The sequence below is a fragment of the Protopterus annectens genome, chromosome 10.part0, assembly GCF_019279795.1.
Source record: "Protopterus annectens isolate FY-2018-M chromosome 10.part0, PAN1.0, whole genome shotgun sequence".
Classification (NCBI taxonomy): Eukaryota; Metazoa; Chordata; order Ceratodontiformes; family Protopteridae; genus Protopterus; species Protopterus annectens.
The window spans coordinates 1,571,852,961-1,571,869,880 of NC_056744.1; the positions used below are offsets into that span (position 1 = coordinate 1,571,852,961).

Consider the following 16,920-nt stretch of genomic DNA (forward strand, 5'->3'; position numbering starts at 1 on the left):
TATAGCTGTGTGTTTACGTATTTAAAGGTGAGTGTGTGACAATATGAAAAAGGTGTGCATATATATGCATTACATGACAAAGGACACAGGAGACTGCTGTCCTTGTGTGAAGAATGAAGACTGGCAAAGTTGTCATGCAGCACTGAGATGAGGGTTTCTATTTCCTTCCTCCTGTTTCTTCCAGTCCATTCATTGCTAGAACCTAGGACAGAGCCAGCACAATGGCGAATATCATGTTGAAGAGCAGTGCAGAAGTGCTGCATACCAGACAAATTCCATGGCCCCAGACTGGTATATCTGGAATATCTAAGGTATCTTCTACACTACATGTTTTACTGTTTACTTTGATATCTGTGTAAGTCTGGTTGATCCAGATGAAATCTAGCCCTGGCACGTATGTCTGCAGCCAGTCTTGGTAGGCACTAAGGCGTGAATATACTCCAGGTCGATTTGGTAGGGCGCATTTGTCTCCCCAGCTCACCAGTCCTGCAAGGACCCAGACATCACCGACATTGCATACCAGAGGCCCCCCTGAGTCTCCCTGTTTTTAAAAAAGAAACAAAATGCCTTCAGCACATAGTTAAACAGATCATGGCCATACTCTTATTTTTTTTATTCTGTATTTCATACATGCATTAAACAATACTTTTTTCTCTCAAACACATGGCATGGTAGAAAAATAATCAGTTTGACGTTTACCTAATGAAGGCACTAACATTCTATTTCCAACACTTCCTCTTCTTGTCAAGCTTTCTTCTGAAATTTCATTCTCACTTCCTCACCCTTTTTGCGTCTTACTTTATTTTCATGTATATTTCAGAGCTGCTTTTAGTATGGATTAAATAGTGGTTCTGGATGTGGATTCATCATACGTGGCCATCTTAGGGATAGGGAACTATGAGGGCTCACCCAGAGAGATGGCGAGGGTGTTATGTAAGCGCATAACTTTAAAAGACCATGAAAATCGGTTACTGCTATTACCACATAACATGGAAAATGATATTCCCTTGGTCATGAGTTGGGAAACTCTGACCCCTTAAGTGTAAGCTTAAGGTCATTTTCATATGTTCTGTGTTGGTTAAGCATTATGAAATAGTGAAACTATTTTACCAATCAGACTTTGAGTTGATTAAGGAGGCTATTGAAACTTGGGACTGGTATGCTAGTTTTGAAAATAAAGACATAAGTGAGAACTGGAATGTGTTTAACAATTTTGCTAATAATTTCATAGATTAGCATGTCCCAGTTGGAGTGAAAATACTCTGTAAGGGTGATAGAGATCCCTAGTGGAGCTTGAAGTTATCTAAACTAAGAAGGAAAAAGATAAGTTTGTAGAGAAGATATGAAACTTCTCCTTTGGTTTAAAAAAGGAACTATTACAATAAATTTAGAAAAAATGTACCTCATGACTATTAAAAGAGTAAGAGCTAATCATGAGGTATATTTAACAGCTAATCTGAAAGATAATAACAAAGCTTTATTTAAGCACTTAAGACACTATAGTCTAAATGATTCTTCCAGTATAGCATTGAAAGATGGGCCTCAAACAATCACTGACTCATATGTATTAGTGAACTTGATTGCACATAGCTTGTTTAGCAATTACTCTCAAGGGATCTTGAGAAATGATGTACCTATACTAGTTAGAGAATGTCTGAAACGTTGATTCCATGTTTAACTTACTTGTTCTAAAAATCATCCAAGGAGGCATTTGTTTTTAAACTGTGGAAGGAAGGTATCATAGTTCCTATTTTGAAAATTAAGCCAGGATACATGATAGAGAACTATGGACCTATTACTTTTACTTGTATGTTGGGTAAATGCTTTGAAAGGACACTGTGGTTTTCCTGTAAACAAGTTCTGAACCTTAGCTCTGATTTATAACATGTGCTTTTGCATCTGGTGAAAGCTTTTTAGTGAATCTCCCATGAAACAGTTACAAGGACTTTAATGAGAACCGATAACTCTGGCAATGTAGCTAAATGGGTATCCAAACAGCTACTAGCAGAACACACAGAGTAAGAATTAAATATTCCTACTCCAAGCATAGACTGATGGCTAGGCAAGTGCCTCAGGGTTCAGTCTTTGGGACACTATTATTTTGTCTAGTGATGTCAGAATGTCCAAAGTCTTACTATATATGGTTAATGAAGTTTGCCAATGATATTAAAATAGGGTGGGCAGTACCTAATGCTAGTAATTGGTATCTTTTCAAATCTTACTTGGATAACCTAAATGAATGGACAACAACCGATGGTATGAGATTTAATGGAAAATGCACCATTCTACATTTTGGTTATAATAATAATCAATATCCCTACACCCTGGATAATCAGATTTGTGTTTCTTCTGAGGTAATGAGGGATCTAGGTATCATAGTAGATACAAATCTTAACTTTGAAGCTAATGTGACAAACACTACTAGGAAATGTTTTGGCCTTATGAGGAATGCCATTCAATATTTCTCAAGCGGAGGTAGAATGTTACTAATGATCTATTTAATAAGTATAAGACCTATTATGGAGTTTGGGGGGGGGGCTTTATGTGCATTAAATGTTTTTGCCACTAAAGAAGATAGAATGGATTCAGAAACCTTTTACTAATCAGATAAATGGCTGACATAACTTATCCTCTAAAGAAACACGGTTATATATGTCTTTGCATTCTTTGGCTTACTGGTGACATTATTATGATATATAGATTCTTTAAGGATAAATAATTGGCTGCCACATTAGATATTAACTTTACTGATCATGGAAATGGTGCAAGGAATAAAAATTTAGAGGTAAGAATTCATATTTATAATTCAAAGTTAAAGAGATCTTTATTTTCATATTAGGGCAGGAAGGATGTGGAATTCATTATATAGGCATGTTAAGACTGGCAAATGATTTATCAATATTTAAATAGGCATTAGATAACTGGTTTTCTAAAATTCTATATTCTCCACTGATGTCTATTAGGCAAACTTTAAATTAGCCAATGCAAGCCCTAAGTTTGTTAGCTTATTCATTGAACCGTTGAATATTATGCCTAGATAGGTAATTTGTTTTGTGCCCCTCGCCCCAGAAGTTGGCAGATCATCTCGCAGGTTTGTCACCTCTGGTGTTTAAAGTATCTGGGGATTCAGATGGCCCAGTTAGTGAAGTAAACAACAAAGGAATCTTATAAAACCAGTGCTTGCAACTTACAAGGATTACTTTAAATTGTCGAAGGTTCTCCTGGTGGGCCTGCCAGAGTTGGTTTAAACCCCTAAAATGTTGTAGTGTTCCTTGGCTTTGGCTTCAAATCTCCATTTTTTTTAAGCTTGAAAAGTTGACTTTTCTTTGGGACCAAGAAAGTGAGAGAGACATAGGATAAGATGACCTTACCAATGACAAAAGGATATGTCAAGGTCCTTGATTTTAATAAGCCAACTTAGTTGTTGGTCCTTTATTGGTTGATGGACTCTTGAATGTGTCCCAATGGAAAGGTTTGAGTCTGGCAGTGGGGGATTGTCTAAATGAATGGTTTCATTACCTTTTTTGTTACAGAAAAAAAAATGGTAAGTAACCTTCACCCTTCTCTGAAAGTATTGTGTGGCAATACCCAGTGGGAGTTGGGCCATATGAAAGGAATTAACTCACTGCTTAAATTTATGCAGTTAGACTTCCTGAAGTCTGGAAGGTTGGATAATGACCTTTGGTTGTAGTTGCATGAGGGTCAGACAGTTACAATACTGGGTGCAGTTACTGGATGGGGAGGGGGTTATGTAACCTGCAACCAGAGCTATCTTAGATTTGACCTGAGTTAGAGACTAAATACAGTAAATATACATTACCAATTAAATACATTAAAAGTATTTCAGCTTTTCCCGGTTAGGGGTTGCCACAGTGGAACTTCAGTCCACTAATAATTGGCAGTGGATTTTATGGTGCCAAGTTGCCAACCCAATGTCCAACCTTCAAAGAAGGCACACACATTCATGCACACACCTACCTGCATGTCTTTAAATGTCATACGACTGTGGGGAGGACATGCAGACTCCACACAGAAGGCGATCCAGCCGAGAATCGAACGGGAGAATCGAATGGGAAAATCTCTTGCATGAGGCGACAATGCTAACCGCTGCACCACCGCAGCCCATTTAATTAAATACATTAAAAATACAGTAAAATATAGTCATTGCACTTAAGATGATGAAATAATTAATAGCTTTGTCTGAGACAAGGACAGGCTGTCTAACCTTCTTAAGTAAAGCTCAATTACAGGGAAACATGCTAAAATATGTTGTAAGTACTCCATAGATCATTGATTAGATCAAATGGTCAGCTATAAGCTGATAGAATGCCAGCACTGGAAAAGAAGTTAGAATTAAGTTTCAGTTTAATACAGATGGGCACTATTGTGTTTGTTACCTAGATATGTGGCAAAGTCAAGGCAGTTTAGAATATTCATTAAAGAAGTGTTTACATAAATCATTTTTATAATCCAAGCAGACTTTATAGAATGTTCCTGTTGCTCTCGTGTGTGTGTGTGTGTGTGTGTGTGTGTGTGTATGTGTGTGTATGCATGTGTGTATCTGTCTGTCTGCCTCTGGGACTTAGGGGTCTAGGAGGAAATTTGTTTAATCCTTTCAGGAGCTACTCACAATGCTCTTGCACTGTAGTGTGGATTTACGGTGAATGTTGGATGAGGTTTGGTAATCTGTTTCGACATAGTCTCATGGATGGATCTGAAACAGCCTATACAGTTAACACTTGGGGAATTGCCTCAAGATAGAAAAAAAAAAGGCAGCATTGTTCCAAACAGCTATATTTTGGGCCTATTTCATTTGATATATGCTCATCTAACATGCAGGCTGATATCTAGTAACTATGGCAAATAATGTTTCCTGATGACTGTTAACTGGGTGCCGTTATCAAATTCTATCCTGATACTCAAATTTTCAAATAAGGTCTGAACCAAAAAAATGATTGGTGTATTAATTATGGGCGTATCCTCAATGAAAATAAATGCAGCATAGTTTTTCTTTAGCTCTAGAACAGCTTACAATATGGATACAATTCCACTTAAATATTGATAACAGACTCTTCTCTCACTACCATAGCTGTGTGGTAGTTAGAAAATCCTTATATCGTGTACAACTTATTCTCCATGGTATCTTCTCATGGTCCAGAGAAGTAACACTTCAATTTTATTAATGCCTTGTTAGGCCCATCATTGAATATAATGCACCATTTGGCATGTACTTTGCTAAGCACGTAAACCAGCTTGAGAGACCTCAATGTTTCCTCACTAAAAAGCTGTCAGTGCTCAGTACCCTTAGCTCCTCTGATAGACCGAAAGCCCTGCCCCTCTACTCAGTATCATGCTTTCTCCTGAGGCGTGACCTCTGCTTAGCCTTCCATGCCAATGCCTTCTGGGCATAGTAAAAAATCACTGAATTAGGTATTACAGCACTCTCTGAACACCTTCACATAAACAAAACTAGCGGTAAAGCAAACACCAATTCTAGAACCTAAACATATTTGACCACATCAATAAAATCACTTGGTGCGACAAATACCTAACTCAACGCATCCCTCCTTCCTAGACTAGGCTGCTGTTATACAACAAGCACGTTTCTTTCATGGCCAACTTTAAGACCTGTTTAGATGACTGGATGGATGATTATACATTTTCACCTGGAATATATGAGGGAACTCTACTTAATGGGGGACATTGTTAGTTTCCCATTAGTGGTGGGTAATGTGGCTTAGTTTCTCGGTGGTCTACTTGGCAGAAATCTTTTTATAAATGTATTTATTTTGCAATCTTAGTAAGAACCTATAAACCTAGCACATTTCCATCTTATATGGAAAGATTTGAATAATTGTATGAATTTGTGAATCTTAATTACTTGTCTAACTTATTTTTAATATCTGTTGTTTGTTAATAAGAAATATTGATGTAAATGAAAAACTTCTCCAAAGCTAACTTTGGGCTCCTAAAAACTGAGGTGGCTATACTTCACGGCATCCATGCAAATGGAGAATAGTTGTATGACCACCGAATCATACACCAATGCACTGTACGAACATGTACACAAATGCATGGCTCTCGCCATACACAATAGAACCAAAATGCTCTCCTCAAAAAAAAAAAGGAAGCCAATGTGGTGGTCCCCTGCCATAAACAAACTCTACAATAGAAGAAGGAAACTGATGCAGAATAAGTTGAAGTCCCAATACTGGAAAATCTCCCTTATCAGCCTCAACAAAAGGTTGAGATCCCTCATCAAATCCTCTAAAGCTAGCTATGAAAAAAGAATTGCAACAGATACTAAAGACAACCATAATGCCTTCTATAGTTATGTAAAGAATTTCCATGGCAATACCCAGATTTGCTCTGAGCTACTACACAATGATACCTCCTATACCGAGCCAACAGATATTGCCAATATACTGGCCAACAGATTCAGTGCCAACTTTACCCCTCTCCCCCCCAAAGGACCAATCACAATACTAATAGATTGCCAGGCACCCGGTATTACTGCTCCACAGGTTAAAATAGCACTATCCAAGGCCAGGAATACAGCTTCTATGGGACCTGGCAATATCCCCGGCTGTGTTCTACGTGAACTATAGAGTGAAATGGCACCTCACCTGTGTGCCCCGTTCAATCACAGCCTCACCTCAGGCTTTGTCCCTACAGAATAACGTACTGTTACAGTCATCCCTCTCCACAAGGGAGGAGCAACTACAGACCCCGAGAACTATCGCCCCATTAGCCTGACGAGTCTGATATGCAAAGCTATGGAGCGCATCATCATGGACCTAATAAACAAGGATATAGGGAATCCCTAAACTCTGGATGCTACACAGTTTGGTTTTGTGAAGGGTAGATCTCAGCCTGGTTGACAAAAACTCACTAAGTTAAGCATCAACCCCTATATCACTAGGCGGGTTGCAAACTGGCTCACAGATAGAACCCACAGTGTGAAAGTAGCTGACTCCAAGTCAGACTTTTGACCAGTCGTGAGTGGAGTCCCACAGGGTTCAGTCCTGAGTCCTCTCCTGTTTGGCATCTATGTCTCTGAAGTCCAGGCCAACATGAAGGGACTCTGGCTGACAAAGTTCAGAGAAGATTGCAAGTTGGGAGCTATTATTAACTCCTCAAGTGATGTTGACATCCTACAGAAAGGCCTCAATGAGACCAACGACTGGTGCCAGAACCATGGCCTCAAGCTCAATGTCAGACAATGTAACATCATCCCCCTTGGGAAAAACCTGGTTTCCTTGAATTACCACACTGATGGTAGTCCACTGGACACAGAAGGTGTTATAAGAGAACTAGGAACACTGGTTGACAGCAACCTCTGTTCTGACCACCACATTGCCACTGTGGTCAGAAAGTCCTTCGATGTGGCACATCTCATTACTAAGGGTTTTGTACCCAGGAAGAAAGAGGTCATTGTCTCCCTCTACTCTTCCCTCATTAGGCCAATCATTGAGTACAATGCCCCATTTGGCATGTACCTCACTAGACACCTACAACAACTGGAGAGGCCACAAAAGTACCTCACAAAGAGGATCCTAGGCCTTAAACTTTTGTCCTATATGGACAGATTAAAAAAACTCCAACTATTGTCTGTCTCATATTGCCTACTTAGAGGTGATCTCTGCTTGACTTACAAAGCCATGTCTGACCTAGCTCTGTTAGAAATGCTACATCTAAAGAAATCCCAAACCCTCCGCACCACACACTCCAGAGACCTCAACCTCATTCCCACAATCAACAGAACAAGCTGGAGGGACAGGTTCATAACCCAGAGACTGCCCATGCTATGGAATAGACTTCCCATACATGTCAAGCAGAGTACCTCACTGGCCCTCTTCAAGAGCAATCTTGATGAGTGGGTGGGAAATAGATATCCACACTGGGGATCACTCCAGTGGCCCTACTCGACAGAGGCACTAGGAACTAAGGTCGGATGGCACAATACCAGGGTAATCCTATGGGTTAGGCTTGTAAAGGCTCCAGGTCCATTAGCCTAGTACACATCTATGAACCTATGAATCTAAATGTGAAAAGGCATAGCAGTATCATAGGAATGCAGGATAGGTATATATGGAGACAGATGAAATACTGATGAGTGAAGACATGCAGTGGTTTACCCACTGCACACAGGTGGGCCCTACAGTGGCCCTAGGAACTATCATTTCATAAACTTAACTAGTCTAGCATGTAAAGCCATGGAAAGAATAATCATGGATATGTTAAATGATGACATAGGAAACATACAGACACTAGATCCGACTTAGTTTGGGTTCATCAAAGGCAGATCATGCCTACTCAGCCTGCTGCACTTCTTTGAGAAGGTCACAAAAACAATGATGCACATTGCCTACCTTGACCTGGCCAAAACCTTAGACACAATACCCCATTTAGGCATTGCAAACAAGTTCACCAAATCAGGTATTAACCCTTACATGGCACATAGACAGGTCCCAAGAAGTTAGGATATCATCACAAAAAGGCTGGTCACAAGCACAGTGTCTCATGGTTCAGTGCTGAGGCCACTCCTCTTTGGCATTTACTTCTCTGAAGTCAAGGCTAACATCAAAGGTCTCTGGCTGTCCAACTATTCAGACAACTGCAAATTAGATGCAGTCATTGAGTCCCCCCAAGACACACACATGCCATCCAAGAAAGACTGGCACAAACTAATATCTGGTGTCGGAGTCACAGTTTTAAACTCTGTGCTAAGAAGTAGATAACACTATGAGACCATCACCCTGAAAATGACTACATTAATGATAAATCCTTAAGAGTAGACCAGTAGGCAGGGATTTTGGAACTAATGTAGACGGTGACTTTGTCTTTTACAAGCATGTGTCTATAGTAGTAAGGAAATCCTTCTGTGTTTTGTAACTTATAAAGATGGGTACATCATCCAGGTCCAAAGATATAACTGTTCCATTGTACTCTGCCTTCAAAAGACCAATCATTGTGTACAATTCTCCCTTTGGCATGTATCTGACCAGGCGTATGTAACACATGGAGCATCCGCAGAGGTTCCTCATGCAAAGAATAAATGTTTTAGAAAATGAGTCTTCTGCAGACTGCCTCAAAGCCTTATCCTTGTCATCTGCCTCTTACAGGCCGCTGAGAGGTGACCTACATCTGGCTTAAAAACATTCTCTTGATTAACCTTTTATGGATCCATTGTACATCTACAAACCAGCAGATATGGGACATAAACCTCACCTGCAACATAAACAGGGCATGCCGAAGGAATGGGTATGTGTCTCAGAGGCTACACCTTCTCTGGAACAGAACAACATCCATGAAATGTAAAGTTCTTTCCTGGAGTTATTCAAGTGAAACTTGGATCAATGGATTGGTAATCATAAATTTACCCTGAGGCTGGCACCTATGTCTATTAGAGAGAGGAAACATGTAAATGGTCAACTACTCTTGCCTAAGTTTATATACCCCCCCCCCCCACAAAACCTAACGAGGCTATACCTTTTTAATATTTCTGGGAAGCATGGCTACGCTAGGCTAGGCTTAAAAGGTCCTAGTATTCCCTTATGATCCTATGATAAGTAGAAAAGGAATTCAGCTATGGAGGAGATAAGACACAAAATCCCAACAAGCCTCCATCCAGGAACATTAGGTGATTTGAACAATGAATAATCAGTCAAGTTATGGCAAGTGGACAATTGCTCAAAATTTGATCAAACAGAATGAGTCACTGAAGGGGACACTACTCCATTATCTCAAATAAAATAGGCATGATAAAAGACAAAAAAGGAAGGGACCTTACAAATAATTAATATATTATCAAGAAATGGCAGGAATATATAGAAGAATGATATATGGACCTTAACATCACTGGTATGTGCAAATGAACGCTCTCTAATTTAGAGGCAGACACTGTGAAGTGTGAAGTGTGAAGTTAATGGGCCCTAGAAAGGCTTGTTAAAAGCAAGGCTATAGAACCAAATCGTCTAAACTCCTGCAAAAAATTAATTAAGCCATTACAGTATTGTTTGGAATTTACCAGCAAATTATTGAAAATACAGCAGAAGTCATTGGACTGGAAATGGTCAATTTATATTTCAATGACAACGAAGGGCAATGCTAAAGACTGCTCAAAATATTGAACAACTGCACTTGTCACATGCTAACACGGTAATCTTTAAGATGCCGCAAGCAAGACTCCAGTAATATATGGACCAAGAACTACTAGCTGTACCAGCTGCTTTTAGAGGAGGCAGAGGCACTAGACAGGAAATTACCATAATTTACTACATAACTGAAAAAGCAAGAGGGTTCGAGGAAAAATGTTTTCTTCTGCTGTATTGACTACTCTAAAGCCTTTAACTCTGTGGACCATAACAAACTGCAATATGTTCGTAGAGAAATTGAGATAAGGGGTCACTTGTATTTGCATCTTGAGGAATCTGTTTACAGAACATGAACTAACAATTAGAATTTTATTTGGAATAACTGACTGATTCACGACGGGTAAAGGACTGCAACAAGGATGTATATTGTCACACTTTAACACTGAGTTGGGTGACTCAGGTACTGGAATCAAAATGTCTGTAAGAAATATTAGCAACCTCAGAGATGCAGATGTAAGTGAGGATGATCCATTTCACAAGATGGTAAAGATGCCACTCCTTTGTATCTGGAATGGAAAATTGATGCTGGATTTCAGTGACTGATTTCTCAAATGCTAGTTCACTGATTAATGTCAAACTGTACTGCATCAAAAACCACGGTGGTGGTGCTGCAGTAGCGTTGTCACCTCACAATAAGACGCTGTCTGGTTCGATTCTCAGCTAGAGCGTATCTTTGTTGAAGGTTGTGCATCAGGGCTGGCAACTCGGCATGTAAAAATCAACTGCCAATCATTAGCGGACTGGAGTTCAACTATGGCGACCCCTAACCGGGAAAAGCTGAAAGACACAACAACTGCATCACAAAGCAGACCTCTGTCCAGTCCATACTGCTTCAGCTGTTTCAAATGGGTCACAGAGACATGGATAATATGAATCTTGTGATTGTATTCTATATGGACCTCATCAAAGACTTTGTCACCATCTCTTACAGGGAGTTAGTAGGAGCAAAAATGAATATAGCAATGTATCCCAGAAAGCTGTGGTAGAGTGGAAGCTGGCTGGTTGACTGCAAATCAAGGGGACTTGTTAGAGTGGGGCAGCTGTCAGAAAATTGTTAGTAAGCAGCTGAGTGCCACAGGGTTCAGTCCCAGCACCTTTCCTGCTTAGTATGGCTGAGTTAAATTACACACTGGGCTTGAGGAGGAAGAAGATCAAATTACATGCTGATGATATAAATATACATATGGTATTTGGAGGAAAAGATTTGGGGATTATAATTACACATAAACTGAATCATGATATTCAATGTGAAGGGACAATGGTGAAGGCCAATAAAATGCAGGGGTGTATAGCATAGATTTGTAACAGACTGTCAAGCTCACATACTAGAAAACACAATTTATCTCAGTCATTACATCACAGATGCATACAATTACAAGGACTAATGATTCACTGAAGTACAACCGACATGACGTATTTAAAACTACCTCCCCAGCACTCCCAACAGGAAGGGCATTTCTCCCCCAAGACCCACCTACATTATATAATTAACACCATGATCACATTGTTGTGGTGTAATTGCAACACCATTAAAGTGCTCAACATGAGTCATTAACTTTTATATATATATATATATATATATATATATATATATATATATATATATATATATATATATATATATAATTAATCATGAGCTTTGGAAAACAGTTTCATTGCTCAGAGGTCTGATCAAATGAGGTTTAATGGAACTACATATTCCTACATAACATGAGGCATAGATTCAACAGTTTTCCATCCTCCATGAACAGCACTGGCTGGTAGACAGCATGCCATTCAGAGTTGCTGAAATGATGAAGGGTAAGGATGAGGTGGTGATATGAATGGAGAAATAGTTGAGCACATAAACATATCAGATGACAACTGAGAAAGAGAGACAATTAGGACATACAGTATTGTCTGGGGACAAGTAGAAAATAAAAAGGAGCTTGACAGGAAAGGCTGGGAGGGCGGAACTTGATGGCATCAGGAACTGTGAATGTTTCCAATTAGACCAGAGAAAATATTACTTCACAGAGAGAGTGGTTTATGCTGGCAAATATTGTTTAAGGCAATGACACAGTGTAAAGTAAGGATATGTGACGTCACTTGAGACCAAGTAGGAAAATGCTAGAGCAATGCACAAGTGAGGCATTAGTTGTGTAGGAGCTACCTGCAAAAGTTGGAAGGGCTGGAAAGACCACAGGTCTTCTTCCATGATCATCATCTTCATATACTTGACAGTAGTGCAGTAACATATGTAAAATTACTCAAAATTATATCACTATTGAAGACGTAGCATATAAATGCAAGGAAAGTGACTTAAGAGCACATTGGTCCGAGAAAGAAATGATTTTTTTTTTTTACATTTGCAGTGTATATGTCCTTACCCGAGTTTCAGCAGACACTAATACTCTGACATATCTTATTATATTTCATTTCTTCCAACACATATATTTTTTATTCTAAGGAATATAATTATCACAATTACTATAAAGAAGTCATTTGTGTTCATTCATTTGCTTGTATCAATATATTAATTATCATTTCCGCCAAATGATCTCTCAGGTTAATGCTTCTTTGTGATCTCAATCCACCATGGACCCTGGAATATTCTGTTATTTGCCAGGTGAGATTAACAAATTACTACTCCTCATTGGTGGTAGAGTGATAACCTTAGCTATGCTTTCCCACTTGTCCTGCTAATCAGAGAATGGAGTGAGGCAGGCACTTCAGCCCAAGCAGTATATCCCACATGTAAAGTCCAGCGATGCCTATTGTCCAGGATGTCCCCCTCCTTCCACCTGTAACATTTAAACATATGATGCTTGTCCAAAGATCCTTTCCATCCACCTGTAATGATAAAACATATGTTCAATGGCTAAGGTTCCTGTCCCTCCAGTTGTAATGTCAAAATATATGCTCATTGTCCAGGGAATCCCCCATCCACTTGTAAAGTTAAATTATATGGTTATTGTCCAGTGATTCCCCTGCATCTACCTCTAAAGTCAAAACACATGGTCAGTGTTCAGAGATTCCTTCTTCCTCCACTTGCAATGTTAAAACATGTGGCATTTAATAGCGACTTTGTGGCATAGAGGGATAAAACCCTGACTACAACCCAGATGATCCAAGATTGAGAAGCTGGAAGAACTGAGGAGGATGGATGAGATATGCATGACTTACATCAGCACATTTGCCCAGGAGTGATGGTTGTGGTGGCTTCTCACCTTGTTTTGATTGATGTTCCACTGGAGTGACAATGACCACTTCCTCTAGAACAGGACCTGTGGGTAGCAACATAGACGGGTCTGCTCAAGCAAGTGTTGCAGACCTTGAGAAGGTGGGTTAAAGAGTGGTACCTTTTAGTATTAGGGTCATAGGCGATCCCTCTGCAGTGACATAGAGTCCAAGTCACCACCAGTGGGTGGTGTTAGGCCCCATTCATAAAAATGATCTAATGGCTGGCAGGAGGATGGCTCTTACCTCACAAAGAATAGTGGGAACAGATTTCACCCTGTGAAGAACAAATGGGTCAGTAGAACATGAGTAGCTAATGGTTAACAAATAATGTGATAAAAAAAAAGTGAAAATAAAAAATATATATATTTGCACATAGTCCAAAGATTCCACCTTCCTGTCCAGTTGTAATGTTAAAACATATGCTGGTTTTTCAGAGTTCCTCTCCATCCATCTGCCATGTTAAAACATATGCCAGTTGTCCAAGGATTCCCTCATCTTCCCCCACCCATCTGTAATGTCAAGACATATGTCTGCTGCCCAGGGTCCCCATATATATCTGCAATATCAAAACATATTCACATTCGATAGGGCAATAAGGATCCCCCATACACCTGTAATGTCAAAACATACACCAGTTGTCTTCTATAACAGAGATTCTCCCGTACATCCTCCTGTAACATTAAAACACATGCTTATTGCCCAGAGATCTACTCATTCACCTGTAATTTTAAAACATATGTATATTGTTGAGAGTTCTTCCCATCCACAGGGAATATCAAAATATATGCTTTTTGTCCAGAGATTCCACTATGCACATGTAATAGGTTCATAGGTTCAAAGGAGGCTACTAGGCTATTGGCCCCAGGGTCTTTATAAGCCTAGCCATGTTATACTCTTGTCCCCTTATTGATCAAGTTGTATATTCTATATTTGCAACATGAGTTGTGCGAGACATAATAGAAAGATATGCCAACTGCATTTCCCTTCCATTCACCTGTAATGCCAAAACATTTGTTCAGGGTCCAGGGATCCTTCCATGCACTTGTAATGTTAAAGCATATACCCACTGCCCACTGCCACTGTCCCTCCATCCACCGTCCACCTGTACATATGCTTGTTGCTCAGTGTCCACTCCCATTCTTCTCTAATGTCAAAACATATGCCCGCTGTCTAAGGGGTTCCCATCCTTTTTAATTGTAATATTGAAATTTATGCCCATTATAGGGGTTCCCCTCCAACCAATTTTGATCTTAAAACATATGTCCATTATCCAGGGATTCCGCCATCCACCTGTAATCTCAAAATATGTGGGATTCCCTCCATACACCTGTAATGATGAAATATGTTTGTTGCCCTGGACTTCTTCTCCTTTCTCCCTGTAATGTTAAAACACATGTTAAATGTCCATGGTTCCAGCCATCCACCTATAATGTTAAAATGTATGTTCTTTGTCCTCAGCTTGTAATCTGTCTATAAGGTCAGAATATATATGCTTATTGATCACAGCCTCCTACCCGAATACAATGTTAAAATATATGTTTATTGCCCTGGAGCATCATGCTAGCATGTTTGACACATCTAGTAAATACATAATTGTTGCCTGGAGTCACACTACTTGTGTCAAGTAAATGCTTGTTTGTTGTTGAGGAGCACATTCCTCTTACATTCATATACCAAAAATCTGTTTCCTTATTATCTAGAAGAAGTCACTCTCACTCCTTCTCTTCATATAATGTTAGTGGCACTATGGGATGTCTGCCTCTGAGATGTGTGCCAGAGAAATTCACAAGAATTCTGATAATATCTCGATTTGCATACCACCAAGTAACTACGGTGCTGTGTATCTTGTGTAACTAAGTATAACCCATCACAATGCAAAGCAAACTGTGTAGTACAGCTGCAGGAAGTATGTGGAAGCCTGACTAGACCTCTCATTACCACAAAATGCCAAAAAAGCAGCCAGGTCTGCTGCTGCAGATGGATAAAACCCTGACTCTGACTCAGGTTTCCCTGCTTCAGTTATTGGCTTGGGCACGTAATGGAGCTGGCATGATGGAGGAAAAAATGATAAGGCCTTTCCAAAAGAGAATAGATATTGGCGGTAAGAAATGGATAATTTGTCAGAGCTCTGGTGAAGACCAAGTATTATAACAGTAGACAGGATGGACATGAAGGGCAGCTGGGAAGTGTGACCACCCTAACACCTGGGACAGAAATGCATCCAGAGACTATTCCTTATTGTTTGCCAAGCCTACACATTGACAACAGCATGCAGGGAGGAAGGCCAACCATCAAGAATCAAGCCAGATTCCACTGGCTGCAGTAATAGCATTCCAGGGTCAGTAGCTTCCGTGGAACTCTATCACCAGTGCAAGGTTGGCACTGAAATCTTCAAAGACCATGCTGTTGGTGCCAGGGGGAGTTATAGGGAGCCATGCAGCAATAGGAGACATAAACGTACCTCACCCAAGCAATGGGACATTGCATAAAAAGACATGGTTAGTATGGCAGGAGACAGCCTGCTGAAACAATGCAACCAATATGCTAGACTGTCCAACATGAGTAATATGGCATGCTACTGACCAAGTACTGTGTGGCCCCTTCCTTTTAAGAAATATACATCTTTCAATATAGCATAGTGGAAATCTTGTTTGTATTTCACTGCATTGTACTTAATTATACAATGTAAAATCATGTAAACCTCTTTCTATGATTTTAACTATGTATTACCTTTATTAATCATAGTGTTTACTGCCAATAAATACATGAACAGGCATAAAAGGCTTACACCAACTTGCATGAAATCTTCATGAATCCAGCCTGCTGCTACATATAGTATGCAAAAATTATCTATTTATTTAACTCACCTTGCAGGAACACCCTGTGACTATACCATGATTTTTATAACACGTCACGTGCTAGTCACTGCTATATTGTCAATTAGTTTACTTACAATAAATCCTTATGTAACAGTTTACAGTTTTGGTCAGTTTGCTAATAAACTATATAAGTGGCCATTTCTAAGTTGTTTATTAAATACAGAAAACTTTTCAAACATTTCATGCTCTTGTGCTAATTAGGCTGCCACTTCAGGCATCTTTTTAATTGTGTAGAAATAAGTTAGCATCAGCTTACTGGATATTGTAGCTTAAAACTGAGACAACAAAGTTAAATTTAAACTGAATACAATGTGAAAATCATCATTATCTGATAAATTAAAAAATTTGACTTGTTTCCATAACTTCACATGGGATGCGCAAGCGTTTCAGAAAATGTGGTATGCTGAAAACATTAATCGTTCACTTTATGTAGAACAAGCTAAATGCAAAAAATTAGTATCAGCTGAATATAAATTGTATATGAATATTTTAACAAATTATAGTGTCAGTGGGTCAGCAGGTTGTACACTCACATTTGATGTTTGGAAGAATAGACAGCTGTGAGTTTGATTCCCATACTAGGTGCGTGGATTCATACTCCAGTACTAACACTGTAGTGTAGTATTATAGTAGAACTGCACTCCTGTGGTGGTGTCCGTCAA

The 16,920-nt window shown here is 39.4% G+C and overlaps 1 protein-coding gene across 1 annotated transcript in view; it reads right to left on the bottom strand.

The window, feature by feature from the left end:
- LOC122813744 (serine protease 27-like) overlaps positions 1 to 16,920 on the bottom strand; it is a 248,610-nt gene that overhangs the window by 55 nt on the left and 231,635 nt on the right. The window contains exon 6 of the mRNA XM_044086217.1: positions 1 to 541. This exon is cut by the window's left edge and continues 55 nt beyond it. Coding sequence (XP_043942152.1) covers positions 203 to 541 — 339 coding nt within the window. The 3' untranslated portion in view covers positions 1 to 202. The remainder of the gene's footprint in view (positions 542 to 16,920) is intronic.